The sequence below is a fragment of the Panulirus ornatus genome, chromosome 68 (assembly GCF_036320965.1).
Source record: "Panulirus ornatus isolate Po-2019 chromosome 68, ASM3632096v1, whole genome shotgun sequence".
NCBI classification, from domain to species: Eukaryota; Metazoa; Arthropoda; class Malacostraca; order Decapoda; family Palinuridae; genus Panulirus; species Panulirus ornatus.
In genome coordinates this window covers 11131486-11149826 of record NC_092291.1, presented here as the reverse complement: position 1 = coordinate 11149826, position 18341 = coordinate 11131486, and the positions used below count along the sequence as shown (strand labels likewise).

Below are 18341 nucleotides of genomic sequence, written 5' to 3'. Positions count from 1 at the left end.
AACACGATCACGGATGAACAACATAAGTCCCTCGGGGAGATGGACGGAGGATGGGGGAACCTGTTTTATGCATCGTCATGTAATAACAGGAAATGTGCCTGGAAGTAGGGATGCGGTGTCTGGGGAGAGAGGGAGGGAGGGAGGGCGAACGGCGAGAGGCGCCAACGAGACTCCTGCAGGTGCCGGGAGAGCCTGCGGTGGAGCTGGGGAAAACCACACGCTGAAATATGACTGGCTACAGAGTCTCTACAGTGTAGATCTCCGTGGCTGTTTGGATGAGGCTGGGTTTGGGTGCAGGTATGTGTGTACGTACGCACGTACCCAATATACGTCAGTTTCCTTGCGCTGCCTCGCTAACGCGGGAGACAGCGACTAAGTATGATAATAAGAAATTGTATTTATTCATCTATGGTGATCAGTTCTTAAGAGTTTGTCAATTTTCTTTTCTAAATTCTAGTTTAACTGCTGATCATGTGTTGGATTTCAATTATTAAGTTTTGTGCGTTTCAGATCGGATGTGTCATGTGAGCTGATCTTTGCTGAAGGAAAAAAAAAAAACAAGGTCGTGGAATTTATTCCCAACAAATACACTCACCTTGATTAGCAGCATCCAGGAAAAAAAAAGAGACAAAATCAAACTTTTGAAATAACAAGTGAGTATGGCAGCGTCGCATCATGGAACCTAATAAATGTAATTAATTACACATTTGTAATCATCTTTATGTTCTGTACGGGGAGGAATTGTCCACTCGTGAGCCCTCCCCCACCCCCTCCCATCTCTTTAATATTCTGTGATCATACGACTTCTTACACTTGTCTGAGCTGTCTGTGTTGACTGTAGGTCATTTTCCCCTTCTTTGTTAACAACATTGTTGCGGAACGACTTCTAGTTGTTATATCTTATATCCCCGTATCTCTGTCTACTTCATTAATCTGTTTTCATGATCTTGAGGGTTGTGGTCAAGTCACCCCTCTCTCTTCTCTCTTCCAAGATGGGCAGATTTAAGGCCTTCAGTCATTATCTATGGCTCGTCTCTCTACATTCCGGTACTATAATTATTTCCCACCTCTACACCTTGTCTATCAGCTCTTTGTGCTCTTTAATGTGCGATGACCAAACTGGAAAAGTATATTATAGTTTTAGCCTTATGGAAGATGTGAACAGCTTGCTGAATATTTCTTTTTCCATGATCTGAAATGCAAATTCTAATTCTCACGAGCAGACATTTAGTCTCTGTAACTATTCTCTCAAAGGCGGGACCATGTCGACAGGTTAGGACGGCTGTCGACTCCCGGGCGTTCCCCACACACAGATGCCTGCGGTTTATTTCTTTTTAAATGATGATCACAACGAGGCCATACTTGGCCGTGACCCATCCTCATGGCATTTTCCTCGGGTAGAATTTCATCGACCGTGCAAGTGAGTCTGTCAAGGTCCCCATGTAAGCTGGCGCAGTCCTCCACGTTCTCCACTTCCCTCACGACCTTCACACAGTATGTCAACTCATTCAGGCCGGCGTCCGACAATACCTTCAGGTGATTCATGTACACAGATCACGCAGAGTAGATGGACCCAGAGGAGAAGCCTGCGGTACTCCCCCGCTGACCTCTGCCATACGTCTTTCCTTCCCGTCCGCTAACCTATGTGGCGAGGGAACGACGCTCATGTTCCTGCCTGATGATCCAGCATCTTCATCGGCCTCTCATGTATACAGGCTCTGCCAAGGCAGCAGTTTTCATTTATCAGGCTCATGTCCGCGCAAGCGGATGGCTACAAACACGGCGGGAAGAAGTGCAAGCACAGCGCCGGGAAGCGCCCACTGACCCAAATACACCCACCTACGGGCATGGGGAGGCTGTTTTGCCTTCTCCGTCTCTACGGCTGGCGCCTCTCGCCTCCACCAACAGCCTTCCTCCATCATACACACACACACACACACACACACACACACACACACACACACACACACACACCTAGAGACATTCGTTGCACCATACCAAATACCAAGTACCTCCGCCGCTGAAGTGCAAAATCTATTAAATCACAAGCGTAAATTACTGTGATTGTAGGAGGACTCCCACTCAAGCCCTCGCGCCTAATAACATCCAAACGAGCTGACTCCCCGGACGAGGAGGAAGGATGGCATTAAAACGAGGGAAAACCGTGTGTACATCCGAGGGCGCGAGTTAACCAGGGATCAAGGACTGTGGTTCTCCCTCGCCTCCACTAAACTAGGCATTTTCAAGATCTCTTGTGGCAGCCGTCAACCAACGGGTCGACTAATCATTATGAGGTCATGCTAGGCAGCAGCCAACTGTGTGTGTTGTGGTGTAGGTAGTTATTGATAGCAGCGTCAACCTCGGGAAACAGCCAAGCCTCGTTGAAGGCATCTTAGGTCCGCGTGGCGAGCACTGTAATGAAGCATTTTCCAAGTCATGCAGGATGTCCGGCACTGCGTTGAAGGTACACAAGGCATGATGTCTGCCTCCCTCAGCCCGCCAGGGGCACACAATACACCAGTGCTGTCCGGACGGTGGAGAAACGAACCAGACATCTATCTACTCAACCTTCACAGCCCTTGTTAGGTATCAATCTTTTCATCAGTACTCTCTGTTACATCACTACACGTGGTCCACATACGAACCATCTTCAAATCGATACACTGAATACAGAGTTAACCGCCAGGACGGTGAGAGATTGATGTCTATCCTGATTCCACTGTTTTCTTGAACGTACTGGATATACACACACACACACACACCTCACACCGACCCAAGCTTTGGGATCTACGTGTAATACTGCTGGTACGTCATGCTATTTGACGGACCACAGACACCTCGGAGGAAGACGAGTCCCGCGTGACCAACAAGGACACAACGGTGTACTGTGTGCTGGTGGCCCGACAATCTCGGACTTGGTGGCCCATGACCTGAGACAGCTGTTTGGCCAAGATGTTTATCTTCACCTGATGACGACAAGCCTCAAGCTTAGGTTAGGTCCGGACTGACTGGAGAACGTAATGTGAAGCCGGGTACATAAGGAAGAAAGGATGGAAGGCTATTCCCAAGGTGAAGCTAGGAAGGATACTTGGAACTAAAGGAAGGGTATTCGGATGGTTGAAGTTGGAAGGGACAGTTAACTCAGGAGAGATTTTCAGAAGGTTGTGTTTAGGAAATGTCCCAAAATGAATGATTTTAGACCTCAAGGCTTACTGTTTCTACAGCTCTGTGAATACTTTATAGATAGTGTTATCCTTGAAGCTATTCTGACACTGTATCCAAAATTCACCATGCCCTGAGCTATGTAAACTCCTGTGTGATCATGCCCAGTACAAGCACGTTCTGTAACTACAATGTTCAGTGTGTGATGTTTCTTGGCCCCCTGTATATACATCATATACATCACTGTGAATGTTAGCAGCATGCCCGGTGCCAGTATATTCTACAAATGTATGCCCAACATTTAACGTACGTTTGAGCTTTCATGTCTAACGAGTTAACGACTGTGCGCTAAGCTGTATCCTGTTCCAGTGGCACACCTCTGCGTATATGTAGTTTGTTGATGTATACACGGTGATTCGAATGTTAACAAGATGTTCCGTGTATGTGCGACATGTTTTAAACTTCCTTTGTATGATACAGATATTGCCTGTTGCTGTCAGCATCACTCGCTATCCTGTAACCATATATCATGTATTGGATGTATCCTAGGCCTCCCTCCCTCCCCCATGACGGGAGGGGGAACCCTTTCAGGTCCCTGGGCCCTACTCGGACCCACTTGTCACCCTCCTGTCGGACGCATGCCAAAGGTCCAGGCCTCAGCAATCCTGGATAAACCGAAAAAGAAATACCTCCAGACCTGCTTCATAAAATGGAACTAGCGAGCCACGGGCTGTTCTCTGCTAACCCAGACCCCTGAGCCTAGTGCTAAACATGAGGAGATTCAGTCTTGCAGAGTATGGCAACAAGAGAGCCATATGATACAGGAAAAAGGAGGAAAAAAAATAATGTCCTTGTAAAAGGAAGTCTTCACGGTATCTAGATAAAGACTGAGTGATGGCGGGGTGGACTGCAACAATAGGAGCGACCATGGATACTGCGCAGTGTTGGTAGGAAGAAGGAGGCGTGTTGCTGGTTGTGAGGACTGAACCAATGTCACCATCCCTATGTCCTCGGGACATACTGAGCATCCTCACAGATATGAGCATTCGTGGGTAGAAAGTGACACACAACGAGGTCAAGACCACTGGTGTGGCTGACGAGAAGGCAAAGGAGAGTTGCTTGTGAAAGAAGACCGACTGGTGGCTGGGGAACTCTCGTGTGGCAGGACGGTGTTTAAGGACATTATACCACACACATCTACCGTTACACCACAGCTATGACGGCGAGGCCAGGACTCAGGGCAGCGCGTGGTCCAGCAGTGTACATCACCCTGAGAATCAAGCCCAACACGCTGACACGAGAGGCTACAGTAAAGACTACTATCGTCTGCATGTAGGCGTGTCTGGTCTGTCATACCTGAAGGTCACCCTTGTATTTTCAGCGGTCCTTCGGTGTGTGTGTGTGGCGGTTCATGTTCATGACTTCTAATTTCACAGGCAAGGTTTTCGATTTACGGCAGACTCCGCACACAGTTATTCATCCTTCCCTTGGTAGGTAGATAAACGGGTGCCACCTTAAGCTTGGGAAAATGCACCATAGTTATGACAGGTCTAGCCAGCCAGCCAGCTGACAGGTGGTAACCTGGCCCGACTTTGTACACAGATGTCCATGACTCGGCATATGACCCTCCCTAATGAGCCTGCTAGGGGGTGGCGTCCATGTCCGGAGACTCGGGCCTTAATGATAAGTCTACCAGCTTATCGTATATTTGCGGACAGGGAGATGAAAGGGGAACCACAGTGTGAACTGCCCACGGCTGCAAGGCCACTGAAGCTACAGACGCATAAATCTAAGATGATTGCAATACCTTGCCAAAGCCATCTTACCAGACCTGTTATTTTGGGTTGTAATGACGCCCACGGGCCGACCATGCTCCTCAAGCCTTACCTAATGCGTCACGGGGCCATCTCACACCCCATACTTGATCACTGATCCAGCACGTTTGCATCATTATTGCCTTACCTCTCCTTGGCCTTCTGACACTTCCTAAACAGTTAATCATGTCTGAATCCTTCTCCTAGCCTTATCAACCCTGTGTGTGACCTAACCCCCACAGACTGGTCATTATAGCTATCCCATCCAGGGTGGAATGTGTACGTTCTGTTCACCAGCTTCCTTGAGTCTCCGTACAAAGACCACCTCCTCCGGGACACAAGACAGAAAGCAACAAATGTGTCGTGAATCTTTTCTCCGTGCACGCTGCCTGCCACCAAGGATATCCACCTCTACTTCAGGTTTCCACCTCGAATGCCCAAACACACCAAATTGTAAACGTGACAAGAGGAAATCTAACCCCACTCAGTGTGGTGCACACCAGAGAAAGATAAAAAACAATCAGAGAAACAATTATTAATCTTCACTCTTTTTTTCTTTCCTCATTATAGATACTGTAGTGTCCTTACTGCTTGTCGTGAAGGGAAATCCTCCTGGTCTCCCGTCACATCTTGTCAACCAAAATGCATACAACCATCGTATACCGCGTCGTGCTCGCCTCGACTCTACCACCATCATAACACGCTGAACAAACGCATATCATGAATAATTCGATACATACAGTTCTGTTTTTTCCTGGTCCAATACTGACCTCCTGCAGATCCTTAACTCCGTGCCCTCCCACTCCTACACCTTCATGAGGCCTGAACCACGTTCCTTCTCTAGTATGAAAGATAACTACCCAAAGAATGACAGTAAAAATCTCCAACCTTATCAGCCACATGTGCGGTCTTGCTTTTAGAATGGGTATCAAGCGTCAAAATGGTCATTAAGCGAGAACCCACATAACAGAAGTCGAAAGCACATTTTACAACTCTGGACTGTTCATCCCTCATTACCAATGTCAACCTCTACCAGGCATTGCCTTGAATATTACAGGCTTCACCCAAAGACTTAAGTCCCCCATCATGGCCAGGCCGTGAATGAAGTGGTAGACTCTGCCGCCGACATATTATACCACATCCTATCAGAGGAGAGACGTCCTCCTTATCCACCAACAGACCCGCAGTTTCCCCCCCTCACTCAGCGCTACAGTTCCTTAATGCATCACGAATGAAGAACTACCGCAGCGTCAAACACACACACACACACACACACACACACACACACACACACACACACACACACACACACACACACCAACAACTTCGTCCAAGTCACTTCATGAGTTGTCTCCTCCTCCAAGCTTTACTCTGCGAGCCTACTGACCGAGGTCAGCCTCAGCGCCTCAGGCGTAGCGGTACCTCGAAACCCTCAGCGAACACTGTTGTCTCGGGAGTTCCTCCAAAGTCATGACGTGGTGGAAGACGGTGGCGAACTTCGGCGGGGGTGGGTGTCGGTTCGGGCGACGCGGAAGCCAGTGTATGTTGGCTCTCCCTGTCATTAAGAGATTTAAAAACGTGAGAAGAGCGCGTGAGTCCCCGTAGTTAGGTGGATCTGTTTATGGGGAAGGGAGGAAGGGGGGTGAAGACCTGGTCTTACCCCCCCCCCCTCCCCCTTCCCCGGGAGGAACAAAAACAACGACCCTGTCGTCCAGGGGAGGCAGTTCCCCTGACGCGGAGCCTCCTCCCTGCTGGATCACTCATGTGTGTGTGTGTGTGTGTGTGTGTGTGTGTGTGTGTGTGTGTGTGTGTGGGGTGGGGGGTTGGTGTTCCGCCGGAGTAGCGGGTCTGGTTTTCAGTGAAGCTTCAAGGCCTTGTGTGGGATCCATGGCCATCCAATTATGAAACATAATGCAGGAGAGGCGCAACGTGCGTCGGTGATTATTTCACCTGTGCCCTTAAGGTACAACATAACAAGAAGACGGATATAACCGAGGGAGACGTCTCGCGTCGATGACTTCCTAACAAAACCTTATTTCGCTGTCCTGACTCACGGGTCTGTGACAGCAGTACGGGAGCAAACCTCGGGCACCACAGTCCTCGACCGTCTCCTTCTTCCGTCCTGTTATGACCAGATTCTTAAACATCATGTTGCAGTTGTGGAAATCTGTACATTATGTTCAAACACTCCCGTTATGTTGCACAAGACATTGCACAACTTATACCTCCACACGTCCTTAAATAGCCAGCAGTCATGGTGTCTTTTTTGTTACCCAGCCTTTATTTGAAATTCATAAACAGTGGTAAAAAGAATAAAGAATGATTATGACGGGAGGGAATTATCACCTGTACTAACTTTATCCTTCCTCAATCAGCTTGTTGGAGAGGCTCCCTTCCCTACGTGTGGTTCACGTGGGGGTGAGGCTGGTTCCCCTTCCCTATGTGTGGTTCACATGGTGGTAAGGCTGGTTTCCCCTCCCTTCGTGTAGATCAGGTGGTGAAGTTTAATCTGTTTTGTTGGTAAGATCGTCAACTTATAATCGAACATTTGCAAACTACGGCACAACCAAGAACCCACAAAAGTACTACTCACGGAGGTGGGAACCCCTCTGGGTATTGGGCCATCCACGGGTCGGCGTCTGCTGGTAACTGATACCGTTCGTCGGTTGGCTGTGGTTTGGGCCGATCAACTACTGCCAGGATCATTACGATCGCCAACGGCAAATTTGCACCCCACCAGCACGAGACCTTCTGAACACCTCCTTCACACGTTATGAATAAATGTAAGACCACATACACTCTCACGACACATGTAGGGAGCTTCATTCCTCGCGTGTCTGTACTCGCAGTTGTCATCTTCAGACGCAAATGTACGTCCACGGGCAAGTCCTGTGGTCGGGTCTATTTCCAAAATCGGCCGCGGTAGGTTTCTCAACAGACGTAATGTTTGTAACAGCTTCTCCAGGTCACCGGCGCGGCGAATCTACCTGAGGACGGTCATGATTTTCGCTGTATGCCGGCCAGTCATCTGTGTCAGCCATGTTCAAATGTCATGTGGGATGAATTCTTTTGTTCTCTTTTTTTCTTTTTTTATGCCGGGAGGAACCTCCGCCTCTGACTAGACAAGAATCCGAACGTAAGTTTAAATGTTTCTGCTGGTATCACCAATATATCTGGTACTGCATATAACAACACGAGCATAACAAGTGAAAGAATATACTGTATAATGTTAGGTATGAGATCCCTGGCCACTATTTCCTTATCTCTGAAAAACCACCTTACTGCATGGGGGTCCTGTGAACGTAGACCTGAATATGATGTGCGAGTAATACGTCCACAGCAGCAGTTCTGTGGTTTGTTTCCTAATCTAGAACTGATGTGTCCACAGAGGAGGATCATAATGTACTTGAGCCAGGCTTATTTTTTTTTTTCCCCGAATATTTATGATGACTGGCGTGATGAACATGTTCTCCAGAACAGTTATTTTTTTCCGAACATTTATGATGACTGGCGTGATGAACATGTTTTCCAGAACAGTTATTTTTTTCCGAACATTTTGATGACTGGCGTAATGAACATGTTCTCCAGAACAGTTATTTTCCGACAATTTATGATGACTGGCGTGATGAACATGTTCTCCAGAAGCTATTTTTTTCCAAGCATTTATGATGACTGGCGTGATGAACATGTTCTCCAGAACAGTTATCATTACTCTTTGTATAAGAGTATGGAGGTCATCGTTACCTAAGATGAACATACTGACATTGGCCATTTGCGCGGGAAAAAGCGACCAGTCAGGACACAGCTGAGATCCTATCTTAATAAGTCTTAATATCCTTCAATGTAAACAAGGGGAGCACGAAGGCGATACAATGTAATTCTGGTGCTGTGACCTGGTCCTCTACCATGACACATACCTTCTCAGTTTCTGACCGGAATGTTAGATGTACTGTGACTACCGCAATAGTTAGCGAGCGCCTTGCTTGCTCCCGTTGCGCACGCCAACTCATGACCACACTCCGTAATGCCTGAGCATTCTCATGAGCACTATCAACCATACTTTATTATTTTTTCAGTTAACAGATGTGGGCAATAGCGAACCACACACCAGAATATTAGAATCCTTAGACAATAGACCGCTCAAACCACAATTAAATGGCCACAAAACCTCAATACGTAAAGACACGCTATTCAGTTACCTTAGTTAGCCCTCAATATCAACAAGTTTTCTTTTATAACTATCGTACAACAGTTATTTTACAGAACTATTTTACGATTACACTTCAATTTCATTTAGATAAATATCAAATGAAGCTCATTACTTTCATTTCTTCCCAGAATACTTTTTCTTATATAAATGTGGTTTTTAGAAAAAATAGATGAAACCAGGGTAATCGTTACCAATAACCAACCATGGGAGAGGATCATATATGCATTCCTTTACACTTGGTATAGAATCCCTTTCTCGTAAGGATCTCAGAGTTACTCAAAGACCGCTTCCCCAGGAGCTCCCGCAACTCCATGACTAGGCTACCCCCGCGGCGGGGAAATTATCGACCCCTTACGAGCGAGTCGCGCAAGCGGAGACCGGTAACACCAGAATGCGAAGCATAACAGTTTGTAAATACAAAATTACCAGCTATCTTAGCGTATTTGATACATACTGTGCACCCTACACTCATCCTGTGAGCGGTAACACAAGATGATTGCCTAGAGATCCAGGATCTTGTATGGCAGGTGATGGCTGTCAACTCGTGCTCTCCGTGCCCTTGGGAATCTCGTGAACAAAACTCCTTATCTCAGAATATGCCAGCGAGAGGTGCATGGCGGTGTTTCATACCCTGGCATGGTGCTACCTCGCTCATGTGTAGTGTCCCGTGAGTTATAAGGTGGTAAATAGTACCACTAACCATAACCATGAGAATTGTTATTATACTTTATGTGTTGTTAAGATCAGCTGGTAAAGGTATATGGAAACAGCATTCTCTTTCTTGTACACCGTCAGCAACCACCTCTCTTGCGAATTGAGTCTGATCACTCCTTTCTCACGTTAATATGTCCTGTATACTTTTCGTGCTTGCTCAACCTTCCCGCCCTAGCAACGCAACATCAGGAACTAGGCCTCTAAAGAAAGAACCTCGTTTGGTTCCTTTCTTCTGCTCAGACACTCTGGCACGTAATACTACGAAAGGGGAATTGTTCCTCCCTCCTCCTCCTCCTCCTCCCCCCGACCCGCCTATCTTAGTCGTCTTCTACGGCACACATTATCATCTCTCCCCTATCCCCAAGGATGAAAGATAATCATATAACTGAAGATGTCAAGTTCTCTTTTAGCCTGCCATATCCAGATAAAGTATTTTGCTTAAGCTGGTTCTTGCCTTAACCTCTTAAGTACATGGTTAAGATGCTGGAAATGACAGTAGGATCCCTTGGTATAATGGTCCGACATTTCCAGCTCAGCTGAAAGCTTATTTTCTAAAACAGATCGATGAAGTAGACAGTGAGCAACTCCTCGAGAGTTGTCCGGAAAGAGCAATCAGAGGACATAACATGTAATTAAGCAAGAAACATAGAAAAAATAGATATACTTCTATAGCAGAGAATGTTTGAGAGACGGGGGCTCCATGAGTGAAAAACTCCTTCCTCGTGCAATACAATTAGGCAATTACACACACACACACACACACACACATATACCTGACATAGGCAGTGTGTGTGTGTGTGTGTGTGTGTGTGTGTGTGTGTCTTTGCAGGCACAAAAGCAAAGACATGGTAATATATACAAGGTTAAAAAAAAAGGGCAACACAAGTGTAAAAATTCCCTTCAAGTACAACTTTGATCACAAATACTAGTTGAATCATGCAAACATAACCTTCAGCTTCTTTGTGATTCTCTTGTACAACCCAATCATATATCATAATAAAATCTAATCAGATTGAATTTTTTTTAGCAGCCTCTTCAAATCGGGACATTAGAAAATATGTTTATTCCGAGACTTTTATCAAAGTTTAAACACATCACCCTCTCTGTTGGATTTCTTCAAATCTAGTTAAAAACAGACGACTTGTAACAATCTAATTTGCGACCATGCTCATTCCAGCCATGAAAAATGACAAAAATTGAGTTCTGATGTTAACCAAAAATTTCAAATCGCGCTTTTACACTTGTATTGCCGTAGCAACATTAAAGGGTCTGAGCTAGAATGCAAGAGTTTTGACATGTTCAGGATTACCCCTGGGTGGAGTACCATATCATAAGCTTAAATATGTTTAAATTGTTATTCTTACGAAAAGCGTGAGCGGGATTTTACACCACAAACCAAAATTAAGCTAGGTAAGGTTACAGATTACCCTATTGCGCTTTTTACCAACTGATGCCTAATGGATCAATATTCAGTCTAAATATGTCTATTTCACTTAGTTGTGGACATTTCGAAAGTGTTTAAGTATATTTACCATATTTTCCTGTCAAAAAAATCTTAACCCATTTACGTAACCAATAAATTCTAATCAAACTTTTCGTAGACCAGATGAAGAACACATTGACTTACTGCTGAACTGCCCAATTCTTACACAAAGGAACTCTGCTACTTATCCTTTTGTGAATAATGGATAAAGACGGGGTTATCTTTCGAAAGGAAACTACTGAATTTATCAAAATGCTATCCAGGAGGCGAGTGTCGAAATCCGCTTGAACCATCATAAGTTTGTGTTTATATGAAAGCAACTACCCATCTGCTAAATCATTACGCACCATCAGAAACCACAACACGTCAGCAAAAAATAAACAAATTGATTGACCTAATTATCGGGGAATATCTTACCTTCCGGAGCTCGGCAGCCAAAAACATCCGATGAGGCAAGTATCACTGAATAATTGCGATTAATTAATGCTCTTCACTTACTTCAGTAAGATGCTGCGACGAAACGTAAGTCACAAAATTCCACTTCTTTCACCAAGAATGTTGACAAGTATCCAAAAATCAAGAATGACTTCTCAAAAAGTGCTAAGTCAACTTCATAACACTTGTCACGGCTCCTCGAGATCGTTTCCATATCAGGTGTTTTTCTAAAAAGTGATGTATTGGTTTAAAGATTAAGTAAAACACCGTTTTTCATTCATTCGAAATTGTTAAAGTATAAGCGAAAATATATTGTGATTTATGCAAATAATAAAGCCGGCAATTTTTCTGTATAGTAAGGGAAAAAAATGACTGGTAAATGATTACATGATTTTCATACATTGTGACGCCTTAACACTTACAGTCCCTTGGAAGGAAAAATAGCCTACTTTACTGTTTCAGTGATTTACACTAGTTGCTATTGAAACAAGAGTTTTCTTTTCATCATTTTTTCAATATCTACTAGTTTACAACAACGAGATTTTAAATTTTCAAAAGCATGTTCATTTATATTCTTTAACTATTGCTATCAGCTGTTTCATTTTACCAGGAATCGCATTAAGGGCGGGTTTAAGAGAATCTGAATCTATTGAGTCGGATGCAATGCTAAGGAAAGCGCGCCATTAGCGTTGGTAACATTGTGGTCGACCGTTCAAGAACAACTAAGTGGTGCTGTGCCCCAAAGAATTACTGCCGTAATTGAGGCAGGTATGTGTTTGTATCGCGAGAAAAAGGTGAATATTACGTGAAATTAAGTGTATATCACTGTGACATTAGTTGGGAGTATAGGCAGTAATGGTACTATCTCAACTTTGGCATGAATCTAATCTTGTGTGTTTTGGCCGGATGGCGGGACCCAGTCTGATGTGGTGACAAGGCAATACGTGGGAGACTGACAACCCCTTCGTGCGTTTACAGAAGAATTGTAGCGTCAGTGAGGCCCATTTGTCCCTCTTATCGCGGAAGGTACCCATTTGTTGTGAAATGAGGCACCTCGGAAATAAGTGAAGGCTGGCCACCAAAGCTATCTGATCAACTGGAGGATATCCATTCCCCTGAGTGAATAGGGACGATTATTACATGGATTCACCCAGGGGATGACAGTCTTAGCCTTGATTACTAGTAGTAGTGGTGATGAAGTGGACTTGATAATGACACGATCCCTGCATTTGTGTAGTCTAAGTAAATCTATTATTCTATTTTTTTTTTTTTTTTTGGCAGAAGCTGTTGCAGACTGTCTTTCTCATTCTTGTGAGATAGTTATAACTTCACAGTAGTGACCTAAGCAAAACTTACTGACAGTGGTAGGTGGTGGTGTGTATCTTTCTGTTATAATACGATGTGAGGAATGCATGGCCTCTATTACTTGAGATGTGGTGAGTGCATATAGTAAAGTTTTGCAATTGCAATGACAGTAGAACGTGTATTACCCCTTGCAGGAATTTCGCTGTACAATTTTTCCATATCTTACATACAAGTCTTGTTTTGAGCCTTTCATCAATATCTTGGCAAGTTCGTTAATGCGCTTCCCCGACCCTATTAACTTTTTTACCAAAACCGGAAGGCCCAAAATGAATTTTAAAGACCAAAGGGGGCAGATTTGATACCAACCAAAGCTTAGTAAGGGCCTCCGAAAATTAAGAGTAACCATCCCGGGGGCGTTTGTAGAAACCATCCCCCAATCGTTAGTAGATTTTAACCTTTTTAATGTTAGATAGGTCCCCGGAGGCCAAAGTGGCCCCCAAGGGTTATATTCCAAACCGGAAGGGCGGAAATTTAACCCTCCCAACTTAGAAGGAGAAAAATAGAATCGTTTCAGAGCCCCCGGAAGGCCTTTGTTAAAACCTTTCCCAGGCTTTTAGGGGAGAAAAAATCCGGGAAAAGGCATGTGGAAACCTAATTTTTATTTTAAATTTACCTTGGGGGTTTTGATTGGCCAAGAATGTTTGACGAAAACCTCCGGACCTTTTGTAGTAGAAAAAACCTGGGGAAGGGGTTTTTTGAAATTGGTAAATTTTTAGGGGGTATGATGTAGGGCCCAACGGGGGTCTTTTATAATGGGAGTAACCAAACCAAGGTTATGATAGTGAGAAACCATCCGGAAGGCGTTATGATAGATCCCATCCGGAAGTCTTATGATGGGAATAACATCCGGAAAGGTCGTTATGATAGTGAGATAACCATCCGAAGGTCGTTATGACAGAGATAACCATCCGGAAGGTCGTTATGATAGTGAGAAATAACCATCCGGAAGGTCGTTATGATAGGATAACCATCCGGAAGGTCGTTATGATAGTGAGATAACCATCCGGAAGGTCGTTATGATAGATAACCATCCGGAAGGTCGTTATGAGAGTGAGATAACCATCCGGAAGGTCGTTATGATAGAGATAACCATCCGGAAGGTCGTTATGATAGTGAGATGACTATCCGGAAGGTCTGTCTGATAGTGAGAAATGATCATCCGGAAGGTCGTTATGATAGTGAGAGATGACCATCCGGAAGGTCGATATGATAGTGAGAGATGACCATCCGGAAGGTCGGAATGAACTGAACTGAAATGGAAACTTTGAAAGCCTTGTTCCTTGTTTGGCAGGCGGCCTCTCTTAGAAAACTGAGTCATAGAACAGGAAGTATCTGTACTCCTACAATTGTTTGTAAAGTCATAGAACAGGAAGTATCTGTACTTCTACAATTGTTTGTAACGATGTTGCACGCCATCACCTCACATGGTTTTCTCATATTACATTGGACACTGGTAAAAGGTTAGTGCACTATTGTAGAGTAATTCAGAGAAGTCGGATATCCTTGTGACTACCACGAGCGGCCGAATAAGGGTAGGTGCATGTGCACCCCGAACTCCATAAAAAGGAGAGGTGTCCCCAAGACCGCTCCGGAAGTAACACGAAAAAAAATGCACATATGGCAAGTTTGTTTCTGTGCGCGTCAGTGATTTGATATACGTATATATATATATATATATATATATATATATATATATATATATATATATATATATATATATATATATAACATACTCGGGGATCCAGTCAAAGCCAAACGTCTGCACCAAGGTTAGGCCTTAACCGAAATACAAAAAGGCGTTCAGAAGTAAAACTAAAGGGAAAATATTTCAAGGGTTTTGGATGAGTTTTACATTCCAAGATAAATAAGTAATGATAAACATGTGTACAGTCATAAATCATTACTTTAGGGTCAGCGCGGACCGTTAATACTGGTCCACTGCTCTTCAGTCGATGGTTGCCGTGCATAAACATATTTTTAGCTTGGTTTTTGTGTTGCCCTTAATGTTGTGCATAATTTTCAATACTATCTTTATAATTACTAACAACATATATATGCATTAACTAGATAAGTCACATTACTAATGTTCTGTCATTAAAATTAGCTTCCTTAATTGTTGGATACATTGGTATCAAGTGTGTGAATGACTTCAACTTGCACAGCCCTGCCGCTGAAATTAACGTCGGGAGAAATGCTCGAGAAACACAACTTATAAAATTTATTGGTCAACATTATTCCTGAAAATTTCGGTCGATAGAAAGAAAACAAAGACAGACTGGCACTTAGTCCTAGTTTGAAATCCACTTCAGGCGTTTCTTCGCACTGTCCGTGACGGTAGCATGCTGTTCACATGTAAATACACGGGTCTGTGTCGTATATGCACGTCGTCTCCATACAGTGCCAGAACTCACATGACTTACCTGCAGAAGTCCTCCAGATCCTCAATGTCCACGTCCTCCTCCAGGGTGCCATATCGCCGGACACCGTTCGCTGCCCCCATAATCATGTTGCTCTATTGCCGGGGGTAACCACCTGTTAGAGGGCACAAGATTAATACTCAAATGGCGACTTGGTGAAGAACAGGGTGAGTGTGGAAGATTTGGGTCGGCTGGATGCAGAGTGGGGTGGGTTTAGCATTAAGTGGTGGATAGGCGACAGTAGGTGAATGCAAGAGTTTTGGAAAGAGGGGCAAGTATGAAGTCTGTTGGGGATGAGAGAGCTTGGGAAGTGAGTCAGTTGTTGTTCGCTGATGATACAGCGCTGGTTGCTGATTCATGTGAGAAACTGCAGAAGCTGGTGACTGAGTTTGGTAAAGTGTGTGAAAGAAGAAAGTTAAGAGTAAATGTGAATAAGAGCAAGGTTATTAGGTACAGTAGGGTTGAGGGTCAAGTCAATTGGGAGGTGAGTTTGAATGGAGAAAAACTGGAGGAGGTGAAGTGTTTTAGATATCTGGGAGTGGATCTGGCAGCGGATGGAACCATGGAAGCGGAAGAGGATCATAGGGTGGGGGAGGGGGCGAAAATTCTGGGAGCCTTGAAGAATGTGTGGAAGTCGAGAACATTATCTGGGAAAGCAAAAATGGGTATGTTTGAAGGAATAGTGGTTCTAACAATGTTGTATGGTTGAGAGGCGTGGACTATGGATAGAGTTGTGCGCAGGAGGATGGATGTGCTGGAAATGAGATGTTTGAGGACAATGTGTGGTGTGAGGTGGTTTGATCGAGTAAGTAACGTAAGGGTAAGAGAGATGTGTGGAAATAAAAAGAGCGTGGTTGAGAGAGCAGAAGAGGGTGTTTTGAAATGGTTTGGTCACATGGAGAGAATGAGTGAGGAAAGATTGACCAAGAGGATATACGTGTCGGAGGTGGAGGGAACGAGGAGAAGAGGGAGACCAAATTGGAGGTGGAAAGATGGAGTGAAAAAGATTTTGTGTGATCGGGGCCTGAACATGCAGGAGGGTGTAAGGAGGGCAAGGAATAGAGTGAATTGGAGCGATGTGGTATACCGGGGGTGACGTGCTGTCAGTGGATTGAATCAAGGCATGTGAAGCGTCTGGGGTAAACCATGGAAAGCTGTGTAGGTATGTATATTTTGCGTGTGTGGACGTATGTATATACATGTGTATGGGGGTGGGTTGGGCCATTTCTTTCGTCTGTTTCCTTGCGCTACCTCGCAAACGCGGGAGACAGCGACAAAGCAAAAAAAAAAAACTAAAAATTATATATATATATATATATATATATATATATATATATATATATATATATATATATATATATAACCCGGATGTTTGACAAGGCTAAGAATGTTTCATGACAGGAGGAACAAGCGCTGGGATCTGAAAAACAGGTGAGGCTCGTTGGAGGGTGAGGAAGAGGAGAGGAAAAGAGAGGAAAAAAAGTGTGACGGGTTCTGGAACTCGTCCCAAGTGTTCCATCGTGACCTGATGAGATATTCAAGGATGAAATTTGATTACAGATGCATGTTTCGCTTTTAATTTCTGTGGAGCCTTGTATTCAAAGTTATATAAGGGATATTTTTAGAGTGCTTTATAACAGTGATTGACATATACAGTTTCGTTTTCATTATAATTAATTTGTAACGAGAACTGGAATTTATTATCATTGCGGCATGTGACAGAAAATGATTGCAGTATAATTTTATGACTAACAAATCCGCTGAAAATCATGCAAGCGAAGTTAATAAACTGTGAAATTAACATAATTATCGAGTTCTCCAAGTCTATTCATATAAACACATCGAAGATGTTTACAACGTATTTTTCTTTAGGAGATGCATTAGTTTTGTCGTATCTTCGTTTTACTGACATTTTGCTTATCTCAAGTCTTTCACTGATGAGAAGCTGTTATGGTAGATGTTTTCCACTAATGTTTTCTCAAAGCCACAGACGACATTGACGTATGCCTTAATGACGGCTTACCATTTATTTCAGCCGGAATTGTTAAAGGGAACTTGAAAACCATAATTATTTTTCAGTTGGGTGTAATTAAATCCCTAAATCCGCCCTTATTTCTCAGCAGATTTCTTTATAGCTTCAGGGTATTGATCCACCGATCATACATTACTGCTACAAAACATGTTGGTAATAACATTTACTCTTCGAAGTGTAACTAATGACGTGAAAAGATGTCAATTATACCTCTATAATGTAAATGATATGCTCATTACAAGTATGTAACTGCAATGTAATAAGATTATATACTCAGATTATTTGGTCATGTGAATATATAACTAATGAGAACACCATCCTCCTAAATACGTTTGGCGTGTTGCAGGTGTGAATATACTGCGTTTTAAGCAGTCGATACCCATTAAAACATACATACATGCATACATACATGAATGGTCAGTGGACCAACGTGGGATTACGAAATAATTTCAAACCAGAAATAGGCGACAACATAGGTAGGAGGTTGCGCTGGTTCGACTGTAGGAAAAACCTATCAACTTTGCCTTACTCCATCGAGTCTTTTCCTTCCCTCCAAAATGCGCAGACCAACACAATCCTAGCTATACAACACATATTTGTTAGATGTCCCAAACACAACACAAACAGTAAAACACTATCCGGATCTTGAATGTATCAACAAAGGAAAAAAAATAACATCTGTTTGATGGTTCCAACCCAGATTTGATCA

General features: G+C 43.8%; 1 protein-coding gene across 1 annotated transcript in view; it reads right to left on the bottom strand.

Annotated features, from left to right (window-relative positions):
* The window catches only part of Nep2 (Neprilysin 2), a 174017-nt gene extending 158313 nt beyond the window's left edge, over positions 1-15704 (bottom strand). The window contains exon 1 of the mRNA XM_071659696.1: positions 15604-15704. Within this exon, the coding sequence (XP_071515797.1) occupies positions 15604-15689 (86 nt within the window). The 5' untranslated portion in view covers positions 15690-15704. The remainder of the gene's footprint in view (positions 1-15603) is intronic.
* Between the last annotated feature and the right edge of the window lie 2637 nt (positions 15705-18341).